This window comes from Dermacentor albipictus, chromosome 4 (assembly GCF_038994185.2).
Source record: "Dermacentor albipictus isolate Rhodes 1998 colony chromosome 4, USDA_Dalb.pri_finalv2, whole genome shotgun sequence".
NCBI lineage: Eukaryota > Metazoa > Arthropoda > Arachnida > Ixodida > Ixodidae > Dermacentor > Dermacentor albipictus.
In genome coordinates this window covers 108,252,570-108,277,735 of record NC_091824.1, presented here as the reverse complement: position 1 = coordinate 108,277,735, position 25,166 = coordinate 108,252,570, and the positions used below count along the sequence as shown (strand labels likewise).

The following is a 25,166-nucleotide window of genomic DNA, read 5'->3' as shown; positions in this document are numbered from 1 at the left end:
ATGCAGTCAATGTCGTTTGGCGCTAATGCTATCATGTAGAAATATTATATTTATGCCTGTATGAAAAGCCTTATTTTTCGCTTTCCGTCACAGCCACAGCCACAGGAGACAAAGTTTGCAGTACACGAAGCATATCCAACAAACAACGTGTTGTTAATTCGGCAACTTTTTTCCAAGCCGTTTGTTCCGTCTTCGACAGTTGAAATGTATTGGCAAAATTGACCATCGCCGGATTGACGCTTTATATTGACGGCTACTCAAGTCTTCGCTCCACAGCTATCCCGAATGGCTCTCGCATCTTCTAGTATCCTGCTTCAGCAGACAGCGCATGCGGTGGAGGGAGTCGGTGTCGTAGCTACGTAGTACGACTAGAGATGGCGCAACTGTTTGGATAGATGTAGCGTCCACTGACGACGTGGGTACTCGGGCGCGAGAGGAATTTGCTTCTTTCTCTGGCTTGAGAACGCCGTCGAAAGGGCTTTTCTTTTTAAGCGAATTTCACAGCCCTAATTTTTTCTGAAAAGTCCGGAGGATCAGGAAAGGAGTTCTAAGCCCGTTGATTACGCTCCTTCTTTGTAACGAGTTCGTCAAGTTCACAAGGGTCGTTGGGTGTATGATCAAGATGTGCTCTCATAGCTCTCGTAGGCATTGCAGAAGGGATCCCTTTATTAGATGGTTTGACATAAATAAAGTGAGCGCATAAAAAAAAAGAATGCTTGAGACAGTTAAAATCTACCGCGTATCCATTGATTTAGTGATGCAAGCATAAAAGGGCGAAGGTTAGCTTTGTACCAAATGCTTGTAACGTTTGTACAAACACCTGTTTAGGCGGTATTGACGGCCAAGTACGCCAGGCAAACCCTGCCTGTTGCAACACCCACACCACGGCCGCATACGCCGAACGAACACGAAGTAGTGAAACACAGGAAAGGGCCAACAGAGTTACTTCTGAAATCTGAAATAACTTTCACGATAACGAAAGTCTCAGAAAGCCCGGGGCAGATTATGGTGCACCCTCGGTAGCGTTGTATGCGTACTCACCTTTTTGTCAAATGGCAAGCTTTTTATCGGCTAAGAAAGACATTGTCTTTGAATTTTGAAACCGCGTTCGCCCATCCACTTGGCCATCGATGAAACTAGTTAGGCACGAGTGGAGTGCTGTTGCCATCTACCGACACAGAACCTCGCGCGTGTTCTCGGTTTTTCTTTACGACCTTTCGGTACACCGAGACGCCGGTATCTTAGCATAGCTAAAACCACTGCGAATATTTTTTTTCGCGCAAATGCTTACAGCGGCAAAATTATGCTGCGATTTGTATACTTCTCCAGTTGGAGCCATTTAATCTATATAAGGAGTTGGTGAAGAATTTCATATGCCCCTAGCATTAGAAGAGCACAGATAGAGCGTACATCCAGAAGAGGTCAGCTGGGTAGGTGCGCCCGTTTAAGCAGTGTGTGACACTTGATATGGCAACCAAAGCGCTGCCTAACTTCATTTTCTGACCCGTCATGCAAGTGGGGTCAGTGATGCCGGCTAGCTGCTCCTTTCTCTGATGCCGATGACCAGGTCCTTGGGTTGCAAAATACCATATCCTGGTCGGTATTCAAGAGGAACCTGCGAAGTCATTGTAACACAAGTTAGCTGTTGCGATGATTGTTGTGTTACATGTTTTTTCTAGCTCTTCGGCATGAACAACGGTGAGTATATAGGGACTCAAGGGAAATGCAAACTAAAGATCAGCGCCTCCCCATATAGAACAACTCATTCTACAGCGCCTCAGGTTTCGAAGACATAGGCCACACCAGAGATGTGCATGGGCCGCAGTTTCGTCGACTAGCCCCGGGCACAGCGCTAGCAGAAGGCGAGCCAGCCGGGCCCTACCCGACCGAGCCCAGCTTGGCCCAGTGAACCGAGCCCCGCCATGCCTGTCTCCGGCAATACAATAACTACATGGTAACAAAAAATAAAAGTGAATTTATTAAGATGTTATGTATCTTTGCTGCTACCTTTGTTAATAACTGGCTTAGAAGACTCGGAACTCTATAGCGTAAAGCTAGACGCACACATTTTTGTAAAGAAACAGAAGCTTGTCCATGGCATTAGACAGATGTAGCAAGCTCAGCACTCCGCTTGTTTCCCTGTACCCCTGCATGGATGTACCTCGAGTTTCGATACATCACACGCTCCGAGCTGAACAATGCCTCCAACTGCTCGCAGGAGCAAGACGCGCGTGCGGGTCAGTGGCTAATCTGAGTATTTTTGCGGAAGTGGAGCGCTAGCAAAGATTGCGGACTTAAGTCGGGCTCTAATACCGGTTCGACCCGCTCAATGAAATGCACCTCTTGGCAGGACAAATTGATCGGGCCCCACCCGGGCCTTCGGCCAACTCAGACCTGTGGGCACCTTCCACTCAGCATTATCGGAGCCTCTCAGGCAAGGTAAAGAATGCAGTGTTGGCTTTCTTTCGAAGTCTTGCAGTTCCACTTTAGTTGTTGAATTGGCAATCCTAGCGTCTGTTTTGAGAGGCAAAAATGTCAATTTAACTTGGTATGTTGTTAGAGTGGGGCGGCTGAGTGTTCGAAATTCGGTATACCAATGCCTAAGTACAAATAAATTAGAATGTTGTTTTGTATGCCATCCCACCTACCAACAGTACTGGATGTTTTCCTAATGGCAAACTTCTAGGTTCCCCTGGCCTCGCGAAAAACAAAGGACGCCAAAGAACGTCTGCCGGTAAAAAAAGTTATCAGCTCGGCGAAGACACAAGGAAACAAACCTCTGAACGGCACCAATCACAAGTGCTACTTGACTATTTCCTACCTGGAAATCAGCGCACCTACCAGCGCACGCTATCAGCGCACCTGGCGCCGCTACCTGCAGTAGTTTGCTTGCATCTTAGATGAGAGAGAGAGAGAATACCTTTATTGAATTGTGGAAAGGGGATAGGGAGTTAGGAGCTTGAAGAGAACTGGTTGTTGGGCGAGTTGGTGCATATAAGCAAACAGTTTTATAACTACGGAAACAAACGACCACAGAGAGAGAGAGCACACAAGGACAGGCGCAGTAGTCCTTGTGTGCTCGCTCTCTGTGGTCGTTTGCTCGCGCACTTATAAAACTGTTAGCTAATTTGCTTCCATCATCAATTCACCTTGCGCGGCCATCGACATCAGTTTGTGTCGCCACAGCGCTGTCTTTTGTACTGGTCGGATGAAGTTCTTTTTTTTTAATTACTTGTTTCATCTGTGTGATGGTAGGGAACGTTGAATAATATGAAGTGGCAAATTACGTTTGAAGCTTGCGATCAGCTCTAATCTTACGGAGTACATCCAGCGACAGATAACTTTCACACAGACAACCTGGATATTAGGTTGTTATTTCTGAGTTACAGCAAGTCAACAAAGCTTGTGTGGCTTTTTACTTGCCTATAAATACGCGTAATTTTCACTGAAGCTGTGAGCTAGCTGTGGACACTGTAATCATTCGCGCTTTCTTACCGTTGTTTTGGAGCACTTGACAAACTGCACGTTGTGGACGGCATGGAGAAGGCAAGTTTTCACAAGCTGCAATGCGAACCTCGATCCAACGCAGTTTCGCGGGCCCGCACCAAATGGCAGGAAAGTGTATGGTCGGATAGAGCTGATATTTTCCTCGTTGAACCTATAGGTTAACGGTGACAACAAAGAAATAAAGGAATATTGAATTATAAGCATCGTAAAAAAATAAAAAAGAACATGTTGAAACGAGCAGAGATGTAAGGTTAAACGGGACCGTGTTTAGTCTGCAGGAGATATGACCTGTGCAACCAGTATGGCGGAACCTTAGGCTAGCCCCACTACATCGTCTCTTTGGTCTTATTGATAGAAGTCTTCTTTGTCGCCCTCATGCCAAAGTGACAATATAATCTTATTTTGTTGTTTTTAATGCTTTCGATATGGCTTCCTTGTTTTTTGGCTTCGAGCGACAGAAAAGCAAAAGAACATTTACGAGAACGCCCTGTCATTTTCTTATCAGAACAGAGAAAACTGCATAAAAGTTGGGAGTAGTAAGTTTCGTCCTGTAATGCATCTATATCGCTTGCAATGTGCGAGCTTACTTATCAACCAGTGTCATCATATCAATGGTACTGGTCGCCAAAACGCGAGAGACACGCATCTTGGCAGACAAAAGGGATATTTGCCCCAATGAGTAAGACAGATTAATACAGAAATAATGTTATGCCATCAAATGTCATTTGGTTATATCTGCTATACTATAGCCGATACACCGCAGTATTAAGAATTAAAGGGAGCAAGAGACCGGAGAAAAATTCAACGCTTGCCTGTCAGGGTTGAAAACTTGCGGCTCTGGGAAGAACTCTGGGTCGTTATGGATTGATTGTATCGGTATTATTATGGTGCAGTCCTTGGAAATCTTGATTCCGGTTTCGCCGAGCACGTAATCCCGAAGAAATTCTCTGTCGATCCTGTCAGTGAGGTTGAAAATAACGTTTACTAACATGAGCGTGTGAAGTGTGTAATATTTGTTAAAATTCTGTGTACAAGATGAACTTTAATATAGCCTCATGGATAATTTTGAGGTCACAAAAATATTATTTAAAAGATATTGGCACAAGATGCAGCTGAATACGGTCAATTCATATGACAAACTTAAGTTGGTTTTGGTTACATCAGACGCCATGAAGCCTGTTTTCTTCATATAAGACCGAAACGCATTTAATGTAATACCGGAGAAAACCATTGAAGTAGCCAGAAATTTTTCGGGAGGAGGGGAGGAAATCTGGGCAGGCGGGCGGGTGTCGTCGTGCTTCGTTTTATGTCAGGTATCTCGGCACGAATAATTTATGCGAGAAATAGGAGAGGGGTGCACGTGCCCGGCGTCACCCCCCCCCCCCCATCCTTCCCGGCCACTGTCTAGGCCACTGCCGAATACCGTAAGGAAATGTAATGCACTAACGCGTCATATTGCATAACATATAGAACATGTTATTTAGTGTTGCATTATTTTTTTTTTTTGCTTCACTTGCCCTGCGGCGAATACGTTGAACAAGCAAGGGTAAATTACATACTATATCAAACTGCTGGTACCCAAGAGAATTATATGGCTCAAGCATAAAAGTTACCTTGCGCTGGGCGCCATCACTCGCAATGTTTCGTTCACCACGCCGTCCAAGTACGAAAGCTTCGAAACCGCATCGTATGACGGCGAGCTGCCCTGCGCAGTGGAAGATAAACGCAGTCATACGCAAAGAACGAGAAAGTGGGAAGGCTGCGAAAAAGAGCAGATATCGAAGAAAGCAAAGCTGCTCGATGATATCGGATGCTACATGGCGATTTCGAGTATTAAAAAATCCGCCCTGTTTTGCACTGGCTCCCTAAAACTCTTAACTCTAAGCATAAAGGTCAGCCAGGGGCACTGAAAACATAGTAGAGGCTTGAATAGAAAATCATCTCGTTACCTGGGGTGTTTGAACCCATTCATAGTATGACAAAGCCACATTGGGTATCGCAAATGTTGTTGTAATGGAGTCGTGCAGTACACACACACACACAAAAAAAAAAAACGAATCCTGACTAGTCTTGCAGCCCGTCTTAGTGGTTAGGACCTGCAGTAATCCAAAACGGAAGACCAGGAAGCAGCTTGAGTTCACAATCATAAGAAAAAAATTACGACAGTATGTAGGCGTTTATTCACACAGTAAATTTCGTCCTGCGAGTTTATCCAAATTTATTGCAATTGGAAGGGTAACGGTACAAAGGGATCAAAGTATGTATATATATATATATATATATATATATATATATATATATATATATATATATATATATATATATATATATATATATATATATAATCGGCGATATAAACTGTCCTACGTCGTAGCACGAACACGACCACGTGTGTTCGTAACACGAACACATGCGTATGGCAGTCGACTACACAAGCAACCTTGCGTGCCGAGTTTTCATTCAAGGTTGCTGTAAAGAAATATGGACTGAGAATTGTAGAATGGAAACAGGGAGAGGGACAACTCACGTGTTTCCGAAAACAGTCGTCGACTTCGGCTTGTAGTTTTTCCTGTATGTGCGGATTGACTGCCAGCAGGTAAGAAGCGAACGACGCTGTGGTTGAAGCCGTGTCCTGACCAGCCAGGAAGAACAAAACGCACTGCGCCAACGCCTCCTCTTCCGTCAGGTCTTGAACAAAGTGACCATGAATAACAGGAATATTATTAATCATCATCAATAACAGCAGCAGCAGCAGTATAGCCTATTTTTATGTCTACTGCAGGACGAAGGCCTCTCCCAGCGACCTCCAGTTACTCCTGTCTCGCTCTGGCTAATTCCGATTTGCGCATGCAAATTTCCTAATTTCATCACCCCACTTAATCTTCTGCCGTCCTCGACTGTGCTTCGCTTCCCTTGGCGCCCATTCTTTAACAATAATGGTCCAACATTATGGTCTAAGTCTAATGGTCTAATGGTATGGTCTAATGGTCAATGGTCTAAGCATTACATGGCCTGCTCAGCTGCATTATCAAATGCGTAAGCATTTCTATGCCTACCCATAGAGAAATTTGTCCGCCCCGTAAGACAATGAATAGCTCATATTCATTCATATTCATATTACTATATATTATATTTCATATATATATTCCTTTTATATATAATATAATAATATACTAATATTTAATAATATAATATTAATTTGTAATTTATTTTAATATTAATAATAATACTTAATAATAATATTATAATAATATAATATAATATATACATTATATTTCTATATATTCATATTATTATATACTCATATTCATATTCATAAGACAATGAATAGCTCATATTAAGCAATGGTTAATAAAATAAAAAAATCGAAGAACCCCGAACCGATGTCGTAACACGCGACCGCGCAGCCTGTAACGATTGGCGGCAGCTGCCACGCCGAGATAATGGCGCGAGCGGATAAGCCGGAGGGCAGTGCGCGTGCACAATGGTGACTAGACGAGCGGGCATGGTTCTTGTTTGGGCTACGCAAATAAAGTGACTGCTGATTTCGAAGTACTGGAAGCTTTATTGAAATCGAGAGCAACAACTGCACGGCATATCACTCTGTCATATCTCGATTTCGCGAGTCGAGAGGGGAAGGGGAACAGTTATCATCTCTGCCTATGCCTCCGCCCTGTTGTCAGACTAAACACCACCCGCAAGACACATGTCACATCAGGGACGAGCTTTACACCGATCCTCACTCTCGTGCATGCGTAATCATGCGAACGACAATTACAAATCGGAGTAGGATATCTCGGACCTCAGACATGCTAGAAGAATTCTCCCTATTAAACTGTGTGGAAACACGACTGCCTCTAACTTTTTAATACGAACATACACACTTACTGGAGTCGATAAAAAGTTAATTATTCAATTTTAGTTCATTTGGCTGCTGACCGTGATAATTATCATCTCACTTTGTGTCCCCCTGGTCACATTACTTATTTGCACAGGTGGTCTTCGCGTGGCTCCTAGTGCCTAATTAAAAGAAATACATAAAGCTTAACTTTGAACACGCGGTATATTCCATACGGCACTACACTTACTTTTATATAACTAAAGTTGCTCATACCTTGTCTCGCATTCTTCACACAGTTATTCCTCGGTATGTTGAGAAAGCCCACAAGCAAATGTCACAAAACAAAACACTGAAGGCGCATGCCTTTTATGTTAAATCTTCTCAAACTGAAATATTAAAAATGAGAAACCATAACAAAAGATCGGCCCACGCAAGATCCCTCGTTTCTGCCAGAGAGCTCGCCTTCGTGCATAGCGTTTGCCGCCAACGTTTCCCCATAAATATTACGCTTACATAAGCTGCAGTTGCCGGGAAGCGTGCGAAGTAGTCAGGGATCGTTGAATGCTTTTTTCGGTTAAATGGCGAAGGCAGCGCGCGGAGCGGCGGCTGCTGTGACCAGCGTTACAGTACTGCGCGTACCCAGCTTGCGCATCGAGCACGCACCGTCCAACTTTATATTTCTCGTCTTTCCCAACCGGCACCAAGACACCGGCTGAGAGCGCCGATCCTATAGCGTCCCCACGTGTAGCGGCGTCGGTGGGCGCTGTAGGGTGCTATTGAGTTTGCGTTCATTACGCCTAGAATGCTTGAAAAAATGTTTTGCGTGTGTGTGTGTCTGGCGCTTTTTTTTCAAGATTTATTGTTTATTTTGTATGTGTTACGTTCGTTTTTCACTCTTTATAAAGTGTAAAATGCCATTAGGCACTGTAAGGAAATGCAAGGTCGTTTATATTTCTAGCAGTTTGGTAATGCGCTATTCACAATATTCCCCTTTCTCCGTCTTCTCCTTCTTACTTTTCTGAGTGTCCTGGGCACGCCAAGCCCATGCTTTCTGCCGGGCTTCTTCAGCTCGTGCCAGGCGTTTGGCGACAACTTCGGTGTCGGTCGACTCGCGCTAGGCCTGCCGTCGCTTGCTTAGCTGCTCCGTCCTTCTCGCTCAGCGCTCGGCCTCTCGGTCACGAGACGAAGCCGGCACATCCATAGCGCGCGCAGAACCCACAGCAACTGCCAGAAGAGGTCAACCCAGCGCGCCTCCACCTACCTTCCTCCGTCGCGGCGCTTGCTTCGCCTCCTTTCTCCTTTCCCGCTTCGCACAACGCCATCTACGCTTTCTTCTAGTTGGCATGGCTTTGCTGCGCGCTCGGCGCGCGATTCTCTTCTCTACCTACAGGCGCCTTCCTCCTCCGGCACTAGCTTCCCTCGCCGCGACACACATAATCTCACTGATTTGACAGACGGGGCATGTACATTTGCGCGCAAAAAAAAAAATGCCGCTGATACAGACGCAACGGCAGGCACGCTGAAGATGTACTAAATCACACGGCGAAAGACAGCGCGTACATATACCCAGAAAAACTAGCACATGAAAACATGAAGCTGTGAACGACGAAAGCGATTTATGAAAAATATCAAGATCAGCGAAATAGCTATTATGCAGATTTTGAATTATATAACAGCAGAATGTCTGCTGTGTCAAGCTGAATGGTTGGTGCTTCCTTATGACCTTCTGCGGATTCAGAAGCGAGACATAATTAAGTAGCTTAGCGTAGCTCAAGTTTCCGTGATGGAGCTCGTAGAAAAGCAGAAGGTCTGCGCGAACACTTCAGTAGCTAAGGGATGCTGGTGAGAGTAATATGCAAGCGCTACAAGACTGACCAACACCACCGCAAGAACGATGGCGGCAAATTGCTACGAACTTTTTGTGAACTCATGCCACACCACCGATGGGCATTCAAGTTGAGGAAGCAATAATAATAATAATAATAATAATAATAATAATAATAATAATAATAATAATAATAATAATAATAATAATAATAATGTTGTCTTCCAAACTGTACAGAAGCTCACAGGGAGATGCAGACTTGATCGACAGTGGTCTAACAAGGAATGCCGTTGCTGCCAACGTTCCCACAAGAGAACTTGCTTTTGCGCTATAATCAGCTGGATTTCTTAGCAGCGTTTACGTACGCGTCGGGAAGAGTGGGCGGCGAGCACATAAAGGGCCAGTAAGAAAAGCACTCGCTACCCTGACGAAGGCAAGTGTCGAAACGTTTGTTCCAGCGGCATTCCTTGTCTGACAACTGTTCATAAATATTGTGGCTGGTATTTTAGATTACGTTCGATATCAAGGGACACATCAAAGAAGCTAGACTCACTTTTAACATCCTGAGGCTTCTGTGCAGAACCTTCAAACTCGGAGCCCGAAAGAGCTTTATCTCCAGACGCAGCACTTTGTAATGCGACTTCTTTGGCGTTCATCATCATTTGCAGGAAGTCTTCATGCCGCTGGTATGGGGGAATTGAAAAAAGAAGGAAATGGCATAAAAGCAAGTACGTCTGCGCTTTATGACACTGTATACATCAAGGTCACCCCGAGCCATGGTATGCATGTCCCTGTATGTGCCAGAACTACATATAAACCCCGTATTCAGAAATGTGCCCTAATTTGAAGCCCAAGCTTGACATGATCTAGATGACGCCCTTGCGTGGGCGCGCCTAAGACCTAAGAAACTCACTGCGTTTCCTTCGGCGCGTTCACGGCATGCGTCAATTTGATCAATTCAAGCATCGGCTCCAAGTCAATTAAGGCGCATTTATCAATACAGGGCTAAGTGTTTACCGTGTGCAGCTCCCAAGCTCCACTCAACTCAGTGTTCCAGTTCGGACAGACGCCTAGAAGCAAAGCCATGTTAGAATGGTTGCCGAAGGTCATTTCATACCTCTATTATTTATTTGATCCCGTAAATTGAAACTCACACTCTCTACGCCAAGCTTCACAGGTTTTACGCTCGTTTAATCCCACGTTACTCACAAACTCGGGTTGAAGTTTGCATTTTCGTCGCTTTCAGTGAAATACAAGCCAATCACGAAAAATGTGCAGTTAGTATTTAAGCAGCATGTGGTACCAGAAAAAATTGGAGGACGCTTAAGCTTCGCCTTCAAGAGTGGAACGCGATATCGTTATCGCACCCCGTTCGCACCGCGTACTCAAACGCGCTACGCCAGTCAAACGTCGCGATCGCCACAGATAGCCGGGCCTCGGCGCGCCATGAAGGCGGACGCGATCATGGGGCGAGTGGCGCGCCACGTGTCGGGGCAGCGCCATACATTGCGAGGAGGGGGTCTTCTGTGTTTGCCGCAAGATGGTTCTGCGTGTGCGCAGAGCGCAGAAGAAATGTAGCGGAATCGTACTTCTCTACTCGTGAAACTGCGGCTTCTGTAAGTTACATGGTCCTAATTACCGATAAACACCGCAGTATAACTTTCTACAGCACGTTTCTAAGGCAACAATCCATTCACTAGAGGCAATTTTGTCCCGTTTTGAAGGAACTAACTGGTGGCTGAGCGATAGCGTCTCCGTCTCACACTTCGGAGACCCTGGTTCGTTTCCCACCAGCCCATCTTGCAAGATGTTTTCTATTTATGAAGTGCCTCCTGGGATTTATCGCTCACGGCCAACGTCGACGCCGACGACACCGGCTTTTCTGCGACACGAGCTCTTTAACGCTGTCGCGTCAAAATGTTGTGCCTTCGGCTTGGCACGCCCTCATTATGTTGGCTTACCTAGATAAGGAGGACGAGGAGACGTCCGCATGTGAAGCATTTTACATGTCTGTTTGCTTGAACGAAATCACTCCTGTATGCATATAGGGGCAGGCGTCGGAGGTGAAGAAAAAAAGAAAGAAATAAGGAAGAAGAACAGAAAGAAAGAAAACAAGGCAGACAGATAGATAGATAGATAGATAGATTGGTGCCAACACGCCACGCTTAGGAAAGAAATGCCACCTGGTATGTCTGTTCATTTGATCTAGTAACGGACCACCACGCACTGTGCTGGCTATTCTCTCTGAAAGACCCTTCTCGCCGCCTGGGACGCTGGGCGTTTCGTATATAAGAGTACAACATCCGGGTTGTGTACCGCTTTGGACACAAGCACACCGATGCCGACGTTCACATTATCACTATGCCCACTCGCCAATTTCGTCTGGTGTAAGCAGCCTTTGCTCCTTCAGTTTTGTTCTCTCCGCATTTGTCGTTGTTGATCTGCGCTGTGAGCAGAATAAAGACTCATAGGAATTGCTTCCTTTTCGGAGTTCCTCCAAGATCCTGCAACCGTTCCGGCATCTAAGATTCTACGACGGAAGGCACGTCACTTCGTTACTTTGGCACGTCACTTCGGCCAACTCCTCTACCGTCTCCACTATATCCTTGAAGGTCAGCGATGGTTCCTGGTAATACTGTTGCAATGAAAACGACTACTCACAATCTTGTTATCTTCACGTTTTTTGATGATATCTACTGTTGCGTTCTTGTAGAAATCGAATGCTTTGGCGTTGAAGACATGCTTGCGGAACGTTTCGCCGAGTTTCTGAATAAATGCTGCGAAGACAAACACGGATATATGTATATAGTAGTCAAGACAAATTGAACTCTCAGCCTAGTTCATCAAGCGATTCAACCCGAGATAGACCAAAATATCATTTCTGATCCGCAAAGTCGTATACCTCAAAACTATGATTTAAGCGCTGGAAGCTAAAGGGGAAGCCCATATTACAATTTTTATACACTCGAAGCTTCAGCTGTGGATAGTACCGAAAACTAAACGAATAATTAATGTTACCTTTGGTTATTTACTATACTAAGTAACTTGTAGCACAATTAAAATTTCAGTGTTTTGGGTGGAATTGTAATACCCATGGCTAAAAAGAAGAGTTGGGGGTTTGAACTTTGGGGGTTTGAACTAGCCAACAAGATAAAACTGCTGACATATTACGATTAGCAAATCAAAGGCAAACTTCAACATGCATGAAAAAATTGATGGCTTGGCAATATCGGGAGAGCTGCGGTATAGATTCTATGCCATATATAACAAACAAACTGAATCCCTTACCTTTTAGCATAACAGACGGCGTTACTTCCGCAAAGAATGCGTTTCTTGCATTCTTAATGAATGATTCTTCTTCTGGAGAATTCGGAGATAGCTTAGCACCGAAGGAGCAGCTTGCGACGGCGTCCAGGGTAAAGTGGCCATAGAACCTTTTGAGAGAGAAGTAAATATAATGCCAAAGCTTGGGGACAGTTTACCAGCTTAATCAAAAAGCTATAAGTTTAGTTATTCATTTATACCATATCTTACATGTTTAGGAAAACAGCATACAACACCCGTAAACATCTCTTTTTATGCTAACCGACACAATCACACTTAATGGCACTACACATGAGACTTTGTACATTGCAGCATAGTATTATAGTAGGAATAAAGAAAGAAACAAACAACGATTAATAACGTTTCAATGCTCTCGTATTAAAAAGAATGACACGAACTTTCGAACCAACTACAATTTCGACCAATCCTGGTGCTAGACATAATATTGTTACGTCCAAGCGCGTCAAAGGGACGCGGGGATCAAGAAGAGGGAAGAAGAGAAGAACGAAGGCTGTGCAGCGGCCATTCCTGTTGTTCGTAGCCTGCCGTTCCTGCTCTCGCACGCCTAAATAAACCCCTTTTCCCCGTGCTTGTAACAAATTGGTGGACGGTGCGGGGTACACCTCGTAACCACGGAGCCTACGCTGCTACAACTTCGCCGAAGCCGTCGACTTGCCGGACTTCCGCCACCCTCACCTGACATGCCTGAATACGCCTGCCAGACTCCCGAAGGATCTGACGCGACCTCTAGGCCAGCACCTGGTGTTCCGTGGCAATACTACCGCGTGCCGCTCACTTTCGGAGGAAAAGCCGGAGAAGATGTTGACGAGTGGCTCACGAACTACCGAAGGGTGAGCCGGTCTAACGGTTGGAACTCGACCGCACAGTTGTCCAATGTTGTATTTTCCCTTACTGACACTGCGCTCGTCTGGTACGAGAATCACGAAGACACGCTCACTTCGTGGGAGCTTTTCGTCGAGGAGCTCAGAGCGTGTTTTGGAGATTCTAGCGCAAAAAAGAAACGCGCTGAACAAACGCTTTCGCAACGAGCCCAGATTCCCGGCGAGACCTGTACGACTTATATAGAAGAAGTGCTGAAACTGTGTAAAATAGTCAACTCTCAAATGTCTGAAGATGACAAAGTTGGACATTTGTTAAAAGGAATAGCCGAAGACGTCTACAATTTTTTGATCGGCAAGGATAGCTTGGATTCCGTGTCTGACGTCATTCGCCACTGCCGAACCTTTGAGACGCTGAAGATGCGACGGATAATACCGAAGTTTGGTCGCCTGGCTAATGTCACGACGGTGGCAAGTGTAGACCCAAGCTCGTGTGTTGACCTTCCATCCACTATACGGCAGATTGTTCGCGAAGAGTTGCTCCATCAGGAAGAGATGTACCGTTGCACACCCGGCATCACTGGCGCGTACTCACCACACGAGATGAGAAACACGGCCGTTTCGACATCATGGCAACCCACGGTGAACTCAGCGACCATCGAGTATAGGTCTACCCCACAAACGAGAGGGACCATGAGCTATCAAGGTCATGACTACGACCAACGCCCACGCCGCACGCACGCCTCCCAGCGGCCGATGCCTAGCCATGATGAATGTCACCCACCTACTGTCTATGCAGTCGACAGCAACATGCGCGACTACATGGAAGAACATCGCAATTTGAGGCATCTGCCGGTATGTTTCCAATGCGGTGTCGCGGGCCACATAGCGAGGTTTTGCAATCGTCGCCCAACAACGTGGAATGGTCGATTCGGCTCTTCAACAGGCCCACACCTCCTACGAGGACAACTCAACAGCCGTACACCACCTCTTGGTCAGCTGGCGTCCCTTCTGGCACCGATTACTGGCAGAGAAGCTTCCGAAGCCGCTCGCCGGCATCTGACAGGAGTTTGACGCCACCGCCGACTTCTCGTGCACCGCGTTTACGTCAATCTCCATCGCCAGTGCGCCGCTCCGCCTCGCCTTCACAACCGGAAAACTAGCTAGCGCGGCCGATGGGGGTGAGGTCGCTCGACACGTGCTATCGACAGAAATGCCCCCTGCAGTTGCTATGATTAAGAACAAAGTACATGTACTTGTTGATGGTGTTGCTACAATGGCTTTAGTGGATACCGGAGCAACTGTATCCGTAATGAGTCTCGGTTTTAAAGGTCGGTTGGGGCGTAAAGTTGTATTTCGGTGGGACCAGGCTGCAACGTTTTGTGGAGTGAGCGGCGAGTCGTTGCGCCCTGTTTGTGTGTGCACTGCTGACGTATCCTTGGCTGGTGGAGTTTTCGCGACGGAGTTTGTAGTTATTCCCCGATCAACGCACGAAGTTATTTTGGGCATCGACTTTTTGCGACAGTGTGGCGCGACCGTCGATTGTCGCACGGGGGAAGTTTGCGTCGATGGCCATGTTTCGTCCGGGCTCTTAGAGGAGACTTGCAGTCAAGGTGAACTTTGTGTATCTTCAGATACTGTTGTGCCTGCGTCCACCTCTGTGTGCGTGCCGGTTGTGTGTCGCGGTGAAGTTCCAGACAGTTTCGATGCCTCCGTAGAGCCAATGCATCTAAATTGTATGAAGAAGAACATTTTTGTCCCTCATTGTGTGGTATCCATCGGCAAGGGGCGTGCTGGCTTGTGGACGGCCAACTGCTCGGCAGAACCCGTCCTGCTTCCAGATGGCTTGAAACTCGCCTACTTTACAGAATACTCGTCCTCGTCCGTAGCCGTACTAACAGATCCGCCATGTGAACCTGCTGACCTTCGCCAAGTCTCAGACAAAAAGCTTCTGTCTATGATCAACAAGTCACTCAGCACAAGGGAGCGCCATACCTTGGTGGATACGCTTTCTAAGCATCTGTCAGTGTTTGACTTTGCGCAGCCGGACAAAGCGTTCTCGTTTCCCGAGTCACGAACACGCCACACTATAGATACGGGATCTGCGCGCCCGATCAGGCAAAAGCCTTATCGCGTGTCGCCTAACGAGCGGAAGATAATCGGGGAACAAGTGAGTGACATGATGAAAAATGGAATAATACAAGAGTCCTCGAGTCCTTGGGCAGCTCCGGTCATACTTGTCAGAAAGAAAGACGGTAACTAGAGATTTTGCGTAGATTATCGAAGATTAAACGCCGTGACTAAGAAGGATGTCTACCCCCTGCCCCGGATTGATGATGCAATTGATTGCCTGCATTCGGCCTCTTATTTTTCTTCAGTGGACCTGCGCTCAGGATATTGGCAAATCCCTATACACCCGGCAGACAAGGAGAAAACAGCCTTCATAACCCCGGATGGATTATTCGAATTCAATGTGATGCCATTTGGGTTGTGCAACGCTCCAGCAACCTTTGAAAGGTTCATGGACACCATTCTGCGTGGGTTAAAGTGGAACATCTGTATGTGCTATCTTGACGACGTTGTTATATTCGGGCGCACATTCAATGAGCACAATACGCGCCTGGATATTGTCCTCGACTGCATCAAGAACGCTGGCCTGGTTCTGAACTCCAAGAAATGTAACTTTGGTGACCGTCAAACCCTTGTGCTGGGTCACCTAGTTGACAAAGACGGTATCCGGCCTGATCCCCTCAAGACGGCAGCTGTCGAGGCATTCAGTGCACCGCAGTCAGTGAAGCAACTCCGTAGTTTTCTGGGTCTTTGCTCTTACTTTCGCCGATTTCTTCCTGGTTTTGCTGACGTCGCTTATCCTCTGACAAATCTGCTACATAAAGACGCCCGGTTTGAGTGGACACCCGAGTGCGATTCTGCATTTCGTCAGCTGAAGTTCCTGTTAACCTCCCGACCTATCCTTCGCCACTTCAATCCTACTGCGCCGACAGAAATCCACACAGATGCTAGTGGCGTTGGTCTGGGTGCCGTATTGGTCCAACGCTATGACGACCGTCAGCACGTGATTGCTTATGCAAGCCGCTCATTAAGCAAACCTGAACGGAATTACACGGTGACAGAGCAAGAATGCCTCGCTGTAATTTTTGCGGTTCAGCGATTTCGCTCGTACTTGTACGGACGCCCATTCCAAGTCGTCACAGACCACCATTCCCTGTGCTGGCTCGTGAACCTTCGCGACCCTTGTGGTCGCCTTGCACGCTGGGCTTTGAGGTTGCAGGAATATAACTTCACTGTTTCCTACAAGAGTGGCCGAAAACACGCTGACGCAGACTGCCTTTCCCGTATGCCGCTTGCCACGACGGACTGCGACGCAGACGATTTTGATCATCTCGTCGCTTCTGTGACGCCCGCTTTTCCGGATATCGATGCGTTCAAAGCAGAACAACGGACAGACACTAAATTGGAGCCACTCTTTACTTCTGCCCATTCAAGTGCAACCAGCAGCTACTGTGTACGAGACGGGCTCCTGTACAAAAGGAACTACTCAAGCATGGGTGCACGCTTCCTTCTAGTGGTGCCGGAGCGTCTGCGGCCAGCAATCCTTCAGGCTATGCACGATGACCCTACCTGCGGTCACTTAGGCACTGTGCGCACACTTTATCGCATTCAAGAACGCTTTTACTGGCCCCGGATGCGACATTCGGTTGAGTTTTATGTCGCCAGCTGCATACAGTGCCAACGTCGGAAACGCCCAACCACTGCCCCATCTGGTCTCCTTCAACCTGTGCTGCCTTCCAGTTCACCCTTTCGGCAAGTTGGAATTGATCTGTTAGGCCCTTTTCCAAAGTCATCTAAGGGGAACCGCTGGATAATTGTCTGCGCCGACTATTTCACACGCTATTGCGAGACGGCGGCTATACCATCAGCAACTGCCACCGAAGTGTCGCTTTTCTTACTTTACGCTATTGTTCTACGACATGGACCGCCTGGTGTTATCATAAGTGACCTGGGACGTCAATTCACGGCGGATATCGTGGAAGAACTTGTGCGTTTATGTAACTCGCACCTCCGGCACTCGACGCCGTATCATCCGCAAACGAACGGCCTCACTGAGCGCACTAATCGAACAATCACCAATATGCTGTCCATGTATGTTGCGTCCAATCACTAGAATTGGGATGAAGTTCTACCATTTATTACTTACGCCTACAACACCGCCAAGCACGAGACAACCGGCTACAGCCCCTTCTTCCTTCTATATGCTCGGTCGCCCCGGTATACGCTCGACACTGTCCTCCCTTTTTACCACCATGACAATCCTACGGTCGCCGATACGCTGTGCCTCGCTGAAGAGGCTCGGCGACTTGCGCGTCTTCGGACTTTGGCATCACAAGAAAACTCCAAAGCCCGCTACGACGCACGACATCGGCCTGTTACATATCACCCTGGTGATCTCGTTTGGCTTTGGACTCCCACAAGGAAGCGCGGTTTGTGTCAAAAGCTGCTGGCAAACTACGATGGACCGTATGTTGTCATCGACAAAGTCAGCGACGTGAACTATACTCTCGCGCGCCTCACGAACACTGGTAGACGTTCTGCTAGGACACAAGTCGCACATGTCGCACGGTTCAAATCATACACGCCACGACAAGCTAGTTGACTCGCCCAGGGGGCTTTGTCTGCGAGGGGAGGTATGTTACGTCCAAGCGCGTCAAAGGGACGCGGGGATCAAGAAGAGGGAAGAAGAGAAGAACGAAGGCTGTGCAGCGGCCATTCCTGTTGTTCGTAGCCTGCCGTTCCTGCTCTCGCACGCCTAAATAAACCCCTTTTCCCCGTGCTTGTAACAATATTACCAAACGTGGCCGGCCAATGGCAAAGAACATTTTAAAAAGAGGCGCTTTGTTAATTCGGCCCCACATTTTAAGTGTCGCTTGTGTGCAAAGCCTGATAGCTATACTACATTAATATACTAATTATACTTATTTACCGCTATGCCACTCATCACGTATATTTTAAAAAATCAGCAAAGCCTCCTTGCAGCAATGTTCTTTCTAATAGTCACCATTCAAGTAGAGAGAGAGAGAGAAAATAATGCAGAGAAAGGCAGGGAGGTTAACCAGAGGTAGTTCCGGTTGGCTACCCTGCACAGGGGGAAGGGTTAAGAGGGATAAAAAGAGAAACAGAGTGGAAGGGGGAGATAGAAAGAAAGGGAGACAAGCACGAACAAAGCGCGTACACTACAGAGCGGTAGGGGGCGGCATTCTTAGTCTGTCGTGAAGCCCCGTAGACCGCAAGAACCTTAATAGCGCAAGTAGGGCCTTCAACGCAGATGTTCTTTCGGAGCATTGGCCTAAAGCTTTTAGTTCTGAAAGTGGACGATTGTCCATCTGGTCCATTCAAGTAGTCACCTGATGTAGTGTATAGAAACTCTAGATCTTCCGGTTAAATGATAGCGCCTTACCCTTTCAGGTCGACGTCTTCTGACGCAGCTGCGGCCTTTTTCAGACGTTCCGATGTGACTGCAGCACAGCTATCGATGATGGCTTGCATCTGAGGACCGAAGAAATCACGGAGATATAAATTATCAACGACAAGCAATGATGATGAAATTGGAGAATGCTCCTGAAATGACATTTTCTGCTTCTCGCCATCGTAACCTATAGCCTGCCTCAAGTTCAGTACAGTGCAGAATTAAGTTTCTCATAAAGATCGATTTTGTTTGTGTCCTGCCTCAATTGAACTTTGTTTATGCCTGCAAATTTTGCGATCTCATGACTCCTTCTCTCTCTGCCATCCTCAACTGCACTTCGTTTTTCTTGGTGTGCCTTTCTATGACACTGCTCGACAACTGATTATCTTATCTACGCGTTGCATGACGTGCTCAACTGTTCTTGGTCCTCTCAGTGTGAATTAAAATATGTCCTTCTCTTGTCCTATATGTAATACAAATTGTCGTGACCTAATCACGAACCAATCATTTCCCTTCTCATCGCTTCTTGCAGGCTCCTGAGCTTCTTTTAGAGTTTATGTACCTCTTCCAGATAAATGGCCACTCTTGTGCCACTCAATGCCGGCATTACAATGCATGCAGCCATTCCTCCTACATAGTGCTCACGACCAAGCAACATGGGAAATCGTGGAGCTTAGCCACCATTTAAAGAAAAAGGCCACGATATTCCTTTTAACGGTTACCCGTCCGTCACGATATCACTGGAAATGATGACGCAGACAAGGCTCCTCGGATGTCACATGAATAAGGCCACTGCGTCCCGATTTCACTCTCTAGAACAGATACTCGAAGGCAGCTTCGCCTTCTGGCACACACAATTTCGCTGTATACCCGAGCGGAATACCGCACATATTAAACGCACCAGACTGCACAGACTGAAGCGTTGTCTCCAACTCGGACCTCCACCCAGACTGCACCAATGCGTGGCGCCTCTTCTGTGCCTGTTGCGGTTGGGAGTTGCCTTCACGAGCGCCTAGTCAGCACTAATAGGAACGGCTGACAGCCCTTCATGTGATATCTGCGGCTGCTAGGAGAACATTGACCTACTCTGCAAGTGCCCTCGACACGATATAGTAAGACAACCAATGCCGAACGCATTGACGGGACTAGTTGATCGTCCACCGAGCGAAGAGACGTTCCTGGAACACGGTCCCCACCGATCATCGCCCCGGTAGGCAGTGAAATCACTTTTCTGCTTTTTGAAAACGACTGGCTTTTTCGAGCGCCTTTGACTGCGTGGTGCTGTGCCGTGCGCGTGCATAAATTCAGTGCTTTCCCCTTCGCTCTCTCTCATATTTCTATTTCCCCCTTTTTTTTTTCTCTGCCCCAAATGAGGGTACCCAACCAGACACTTTTCTGGTTACCATTCCCGCTTTCTCTCTTTCTCTTCTTTCTCTATGTCTCTACCTCTGAGAAAAACGGCAAGATGCGGTTCATGACTTCGGAGTGTCGGTCGCATTTATTATCAGGCAATACTTTTGTATTCTGAAAGATAGTACAAGATGTTACATGATTTTACAAGATTTGGTTTTCGTTTTTCGTTTTGCCTTTAGAGGATAAGAAAAAAAAATGCTATAACATCGGCAAAAATAAAAGCGGAAGGTTTTACGGACTGTCGTTTTGTTGTTAATGCGGTTTTACTTATATAAAACCACGTATATCTTCTGTTTTAGTGAGGTGCTGACACACTGTAGTTTTCGGTCCCCCGTATTGTGGAACCTAAATTGTAAGTACTGTTAGACAGGATGTCGATAAATCACAAAAAAGCGTGTTTGCGCCAATATATATCGGTAACGAATAGCCGCCGACATTCCTTGGCGTAGGTAAAAGGCCCTGTGCTCTCGGACAACAGTCATAATTAAGTAGTATGATATGTATGCTTATTTATTACACAAATGAGAAGGTGCTTGTGTGCTCGTGGGCAGGGAGGGTGGGGGTGGGGGAACGGGTTACATATGCTCTGATGCCTCTATATCTGCATTCATCGATACCACCAAATTCCGCTTTTTATGAGGGTCTGCTGTACGGAAGACATAAATTTGCCGCAGCTCTGATCTCGGTGATAAATAACTTACTTTTCGCAGTTTTCCTGATGTAAAAGCAGGCGACGTCGCTGAGCGAAGCTTTCTCCACTGGTTATATTCAGCATTCACCATAAGATTGGCCAAGACAGGATCATCGAACTGAGAAAACTGTATGGAAAAGAAAAAAAAAACTGAGCAACCAACATGTATGTATCCTACACTCCCAGAAGCACTTCATTAAGTGAACGCACGAATGTAGATGAATTGGTTGGCGGAATAGTAACGACTGTAAACGTTGATGATTTCTCAAATAGACTTAGAAGGCGTGATATGAAAACACAACTTCCCTGGTCTGGAAGTATGCGCTCATAATAAGGATGCGCCAATAAAAGTGTACCAAATTTAATCACGTATTAGATAGAACATATGATATATTACTTCACGGAAGAAACCACGCGGTAAAACAAAACAGGCCTGTAAATTGGTCTCACAATCTGTGCTTCACTATCCTTTCTAGCTAGTTTCTCGAGCGTTATTTCTTAAGGAAAGAATAGTCACGATCAGCGTATTTCGTGCATGTCTCGCCCCACAACTGCGGCGGCTTCTGTTACTAGAACACGAATTATTACTAAGGTTGAAGACTGGGCCAGTTTGTATATCATATTAGAAGATGGATTGCGCAACGTCTAAATGGGACACAAAGAAGACACGCACATCACTCTGCTGTGTGTATTTCTCTTCTAGGTGTCCTGTTAAAAAGTTGCGCGATCCGACTTCTAGTACAAATGATTAACTTTTAGCCAATGTCTTCCCCGTATAGGCTGTGCAACTACATCATATGAGTAGAACACAATGCACCATGAAATTGTGTTTCAAACCCTGCCATGCAAACCCAGCTTTCAAAAACCTTTCGAAACAATTCAAGGGCGTAGTTTCGCTCTACTTGCAATGTTCATTTTCGTACAACTTACAGTAGAAAAACTATAAACAAAATGTATTCGCATAAATTGAAACTTGAACATAAATGATCTGCCACGTTAATTTCTCTTTCAAAAAAAGACAAAAACTGGTTATAATACGGCACTAGTAATTTGTCAAACATTTTCTGATTTTTGCTCATTCAAATGAAGAAAACGCCAGAACATTTGTGTGCGAAGAAATGCCAGGTCGGCGTCATCCTCCGTCTGCGCATTTATTATCGATTGAGAAACTTTTTTTTTCTCTCGGTTGATTGGACTTTTCTTTTTACGTCGACGAAGAGTTTTCATGACGTACATACATGCACATGCTTATGTTGCCAAGAAACTTAGTTCACTCCGAAAAGAAACACTGAAGTATTTACCTTCCTCTGAGTCAGCCCAGCATCCTTCACCAGAATCAACTTGAGGAGGTCAGGTTCAGCGACGTAGAGCACCGGCTTCCCATCTTCGAAGGACCTGGACACAAAGGGTACCACAAACGTCTCTAATAAAAAGTAATTATTCATTAAATTATGGGGTTTTATGTGCCGGAACCCCGACCTGATTATGAGGCATGCTGTAGTTGGGGGCTCCAAAAATTTGCCCCTAAATCTAAGTACCCGGCTGTTTTCGCATTTCGCCCCCATCGAGATGCGGCCGCCGTGGCTGTGATTCGATACCGCGATCTAATAAAAGTATACTGCGTACTCTTTCATCAATCAGATTGTTTTCGCATATCAGTCGAGAAGGAAAACGTATGAAGGTGCGCTTACCCGAATAGGCGCCCATGCTTGTTGCAGAGTTCTTGGTCTACAACAGAAAGCGGCTGCAGAAAAAAGTAAGACATCAAATTAAACGAGTGCAGTGGAAGGAAACACAAGGGGACTTCACGTTTTCTCACCTTGAAGAGTTGCTTCATCTGAGGGCCAAAGAATAGGGAGAACTTCTCGTGTGGAACATTCTGGTCTCTCCAGTAGTTGCGGTGGCGGGCTGCTCGGCTGCACGAAAGGTATGATGACATTCACTTTTGTTTACTTGTACTATGCCTGCCCTCGTAAACTTTTCGAAATGTTAGTGCCAAAGCATAAAGAAGGAAGAACGCGTGATGAAAGTAGAGAGAGAGAGAGAGAGAGAGAGTTCTTTACTGAATACTGATGAGGTTTACTTGGCCAAAGACCAGGCAATGTGCTCCAGATCTAGGGGGAATTCGGTAACGACGCACAATACAAAAATATGTGCTGGCTGGCGCGGACATTGTCTCGTGCGGCACATTCCAAATAGTGTTAAGTGTGGTCTGCCTCGTCAATCGGAAAACAGCGAGAGGCAGCGCGAGGCTGACGCGTGGGTGCGGTTCATAGCAGTCGCTGCAGACAGATCTCAGCTCATGCAGCGCCTTCTTTCCATAGAGACGACCGCGCTACTCTGGCGCCATATGATAGCCATCCACGCCGCACAACCCATCTTTCGCCGCACTATGCTCTTCTTACCCTTTCGTTCCACCAACGACGAGAACGACCCTGCGTCACGGGCAAGTCGTACCACCAGTGTCAGTGGCGACAACACCCAAGGTCTCTGTCTATAATAACACCCATGAGTCGGTAAGAATTTGCGCATGAAAATGTTTGGTGGTGAATAGAAATGGGGTATCAGGTCATAGGCTTGTCGGTAAAAGCGACTAAGGTGCCCTTCTCGGTCGAAATGCCGAGGCCTTGAGCACGCAGGTACGATGATGTTAGGGTCACTGCTTTTTGGAGCCGTGCACGCACCTGGGGACGTGTAAGTATCGAGGCCCCTATGCATATGTCGTCAGCATATATGGAAAAGGTTGACTGTATGTGGTAGAACATCGGCAAGTCCAGGGATTGCAAGGTTGAGCAAAGTAGGGCTAAGAACCCGCCTTGCGGGAAGCAACGACAAGTGTGTGGTCAGTGGTTCGGCCATTTGCACTTTGCACAAAGAAGGATCTTTTGAACAGATAGCTCCAAATCCACCGAAACGTTCATCCAAACATTCAATTATTTTCAAGGGCACCAAGAATGGCTTCATGCGTTACATTATCACAGGTGCCTTTCACATCGAGGAAAAGTGCAACCGATATACGTTTGCGGTGTTTTCCTTATTGCACAGACGTCACGAGGTCGATGACGTTGTCAACAGCGGAGCGGCTTCTTCTAAACCCAGCCATGGTCTTGGGGGATACGCTGTGGCGCTCAAGATAGAACTCTAGCTCGTGAGAACCATTCTTTCCATGACCTTCGCAACACAGCTGGACAGCGCAATGGGTCGGCAGGACGCTAGGTCAAATAGCTACTTCCCAGGCTTCAGGAGTGGTATCAAGCGACTGGACTTCCACCACTCAGGAACGGCGCCAGTCATTACAACCAGGTATTCCATGACTGGTTGTAACATTCCAGAAGTCGACCTCAGCCATCTTAACCTAGGTGGCACAAAGCAGCGTAGGTAATGCCGTCCTGTCCTGGCCACGATGAGCGCCTGCATGTAGCCAGAGCAGCGTCCAATTCCTCAAGCGAAAACGACACATTCAATTCTGCGAAGCCTGTCGCAGGAACCTCACCCAGAATTTCGCCGTTGATGGTGGCCACACTACCCGCAATCTTCACGCATAAATCTTCAACTATATCAACCTGCCAGCGGCCTTGATGGAGGGCTACGGCGCAGAATTGATGTCACTGTTGTGGAGGTTGTGTGTTGTGTGGTGTGGAGGTCAAGGCCGCTAACAGTCCTCCATATGATAGACAGTGGCTTGCGGCGGTCAAGTGATTCGCAGAACCTCTTCCACCGTTCGTACTGATTTCGACATCTTGAGCTACTTCGAACAATTCGTAGAATGGCCGAGAGGCGATAAAGGGCCCTTCGAGCAAATACGTTCGCATCTGTTGCATCTGTTGTGCTCTTTACAAAACATACGAGTATAGCCTGAGCAAAACCGTGGCAAGTCTCGTCCAATTCGCACCTGTGTTTCTTGCGAATTATCTGCACATTGTGTAAGTAGTGCGAACGTAAGCTTGCAGGCGTTAGAAGAAAACTATAAAGGGAAATTGAAGCAAGATACTCACAGGTAGAGAATAACGCCAAAGGCAATGGCCAAGAACAGCCAGTCGTAACAAACGAAGAAATTTAGCAAAGCCATATCGACTATCCTCATATGAGGCCTTTCTGCGCGGATCAAACTTTTTTTATGCGAGCGAGTCCGTAGCACCACGTGTGCTGCTTCTTGGTGATATCAGTTCTTCCTTCGTGTGACCCAGTCGACAATTCGTTATTGATAAGAGTAAGGTAGAATCAACGGAGCAGACAGCGAAATC

The 25,166-nt window shown here is 46.6% G+C and overlaps 1 protein-coding gene across 1 annotated transcript; it reads right to left on the bottom strand.

Annotated features, from left to right (window-relative positions):
• Positions 1-651: 651 nt before the first annotated feature.
• LOC139059239 (cytochrome P450 3A24-like) lies at positions 652-25,166 on the bottom strand. Its single transcript, XM_070537385.1, has 14 exons — positions 24,918-25,166; positions 22,742-22,838; positions 22,614-22,666; positions 22,224-22,317; positions 20,933-21,049; positions 18,810-18,898; positions 12,462-12,607; positions 11,835-11,950; positions 9,727-9,856; positions 6,035-6,195; positions 5,121-5,212; positions 4,320-4,463; positions 3,496-3,658; positions 652-1,615 (listed from the first exon to the last, which is right to left on the bottom strand). The coding sequence occupies exons 1-14, from the start codon at positions 25,004-25,006 to the stop codon at positions 1,535-1,537; spliced, it is 1,572 nt and encodes a 523-aa protein (XP_070393486.1). The 5' UTR covers positions 25,007-25,166; the 3' UTR covers positions 652-1,534.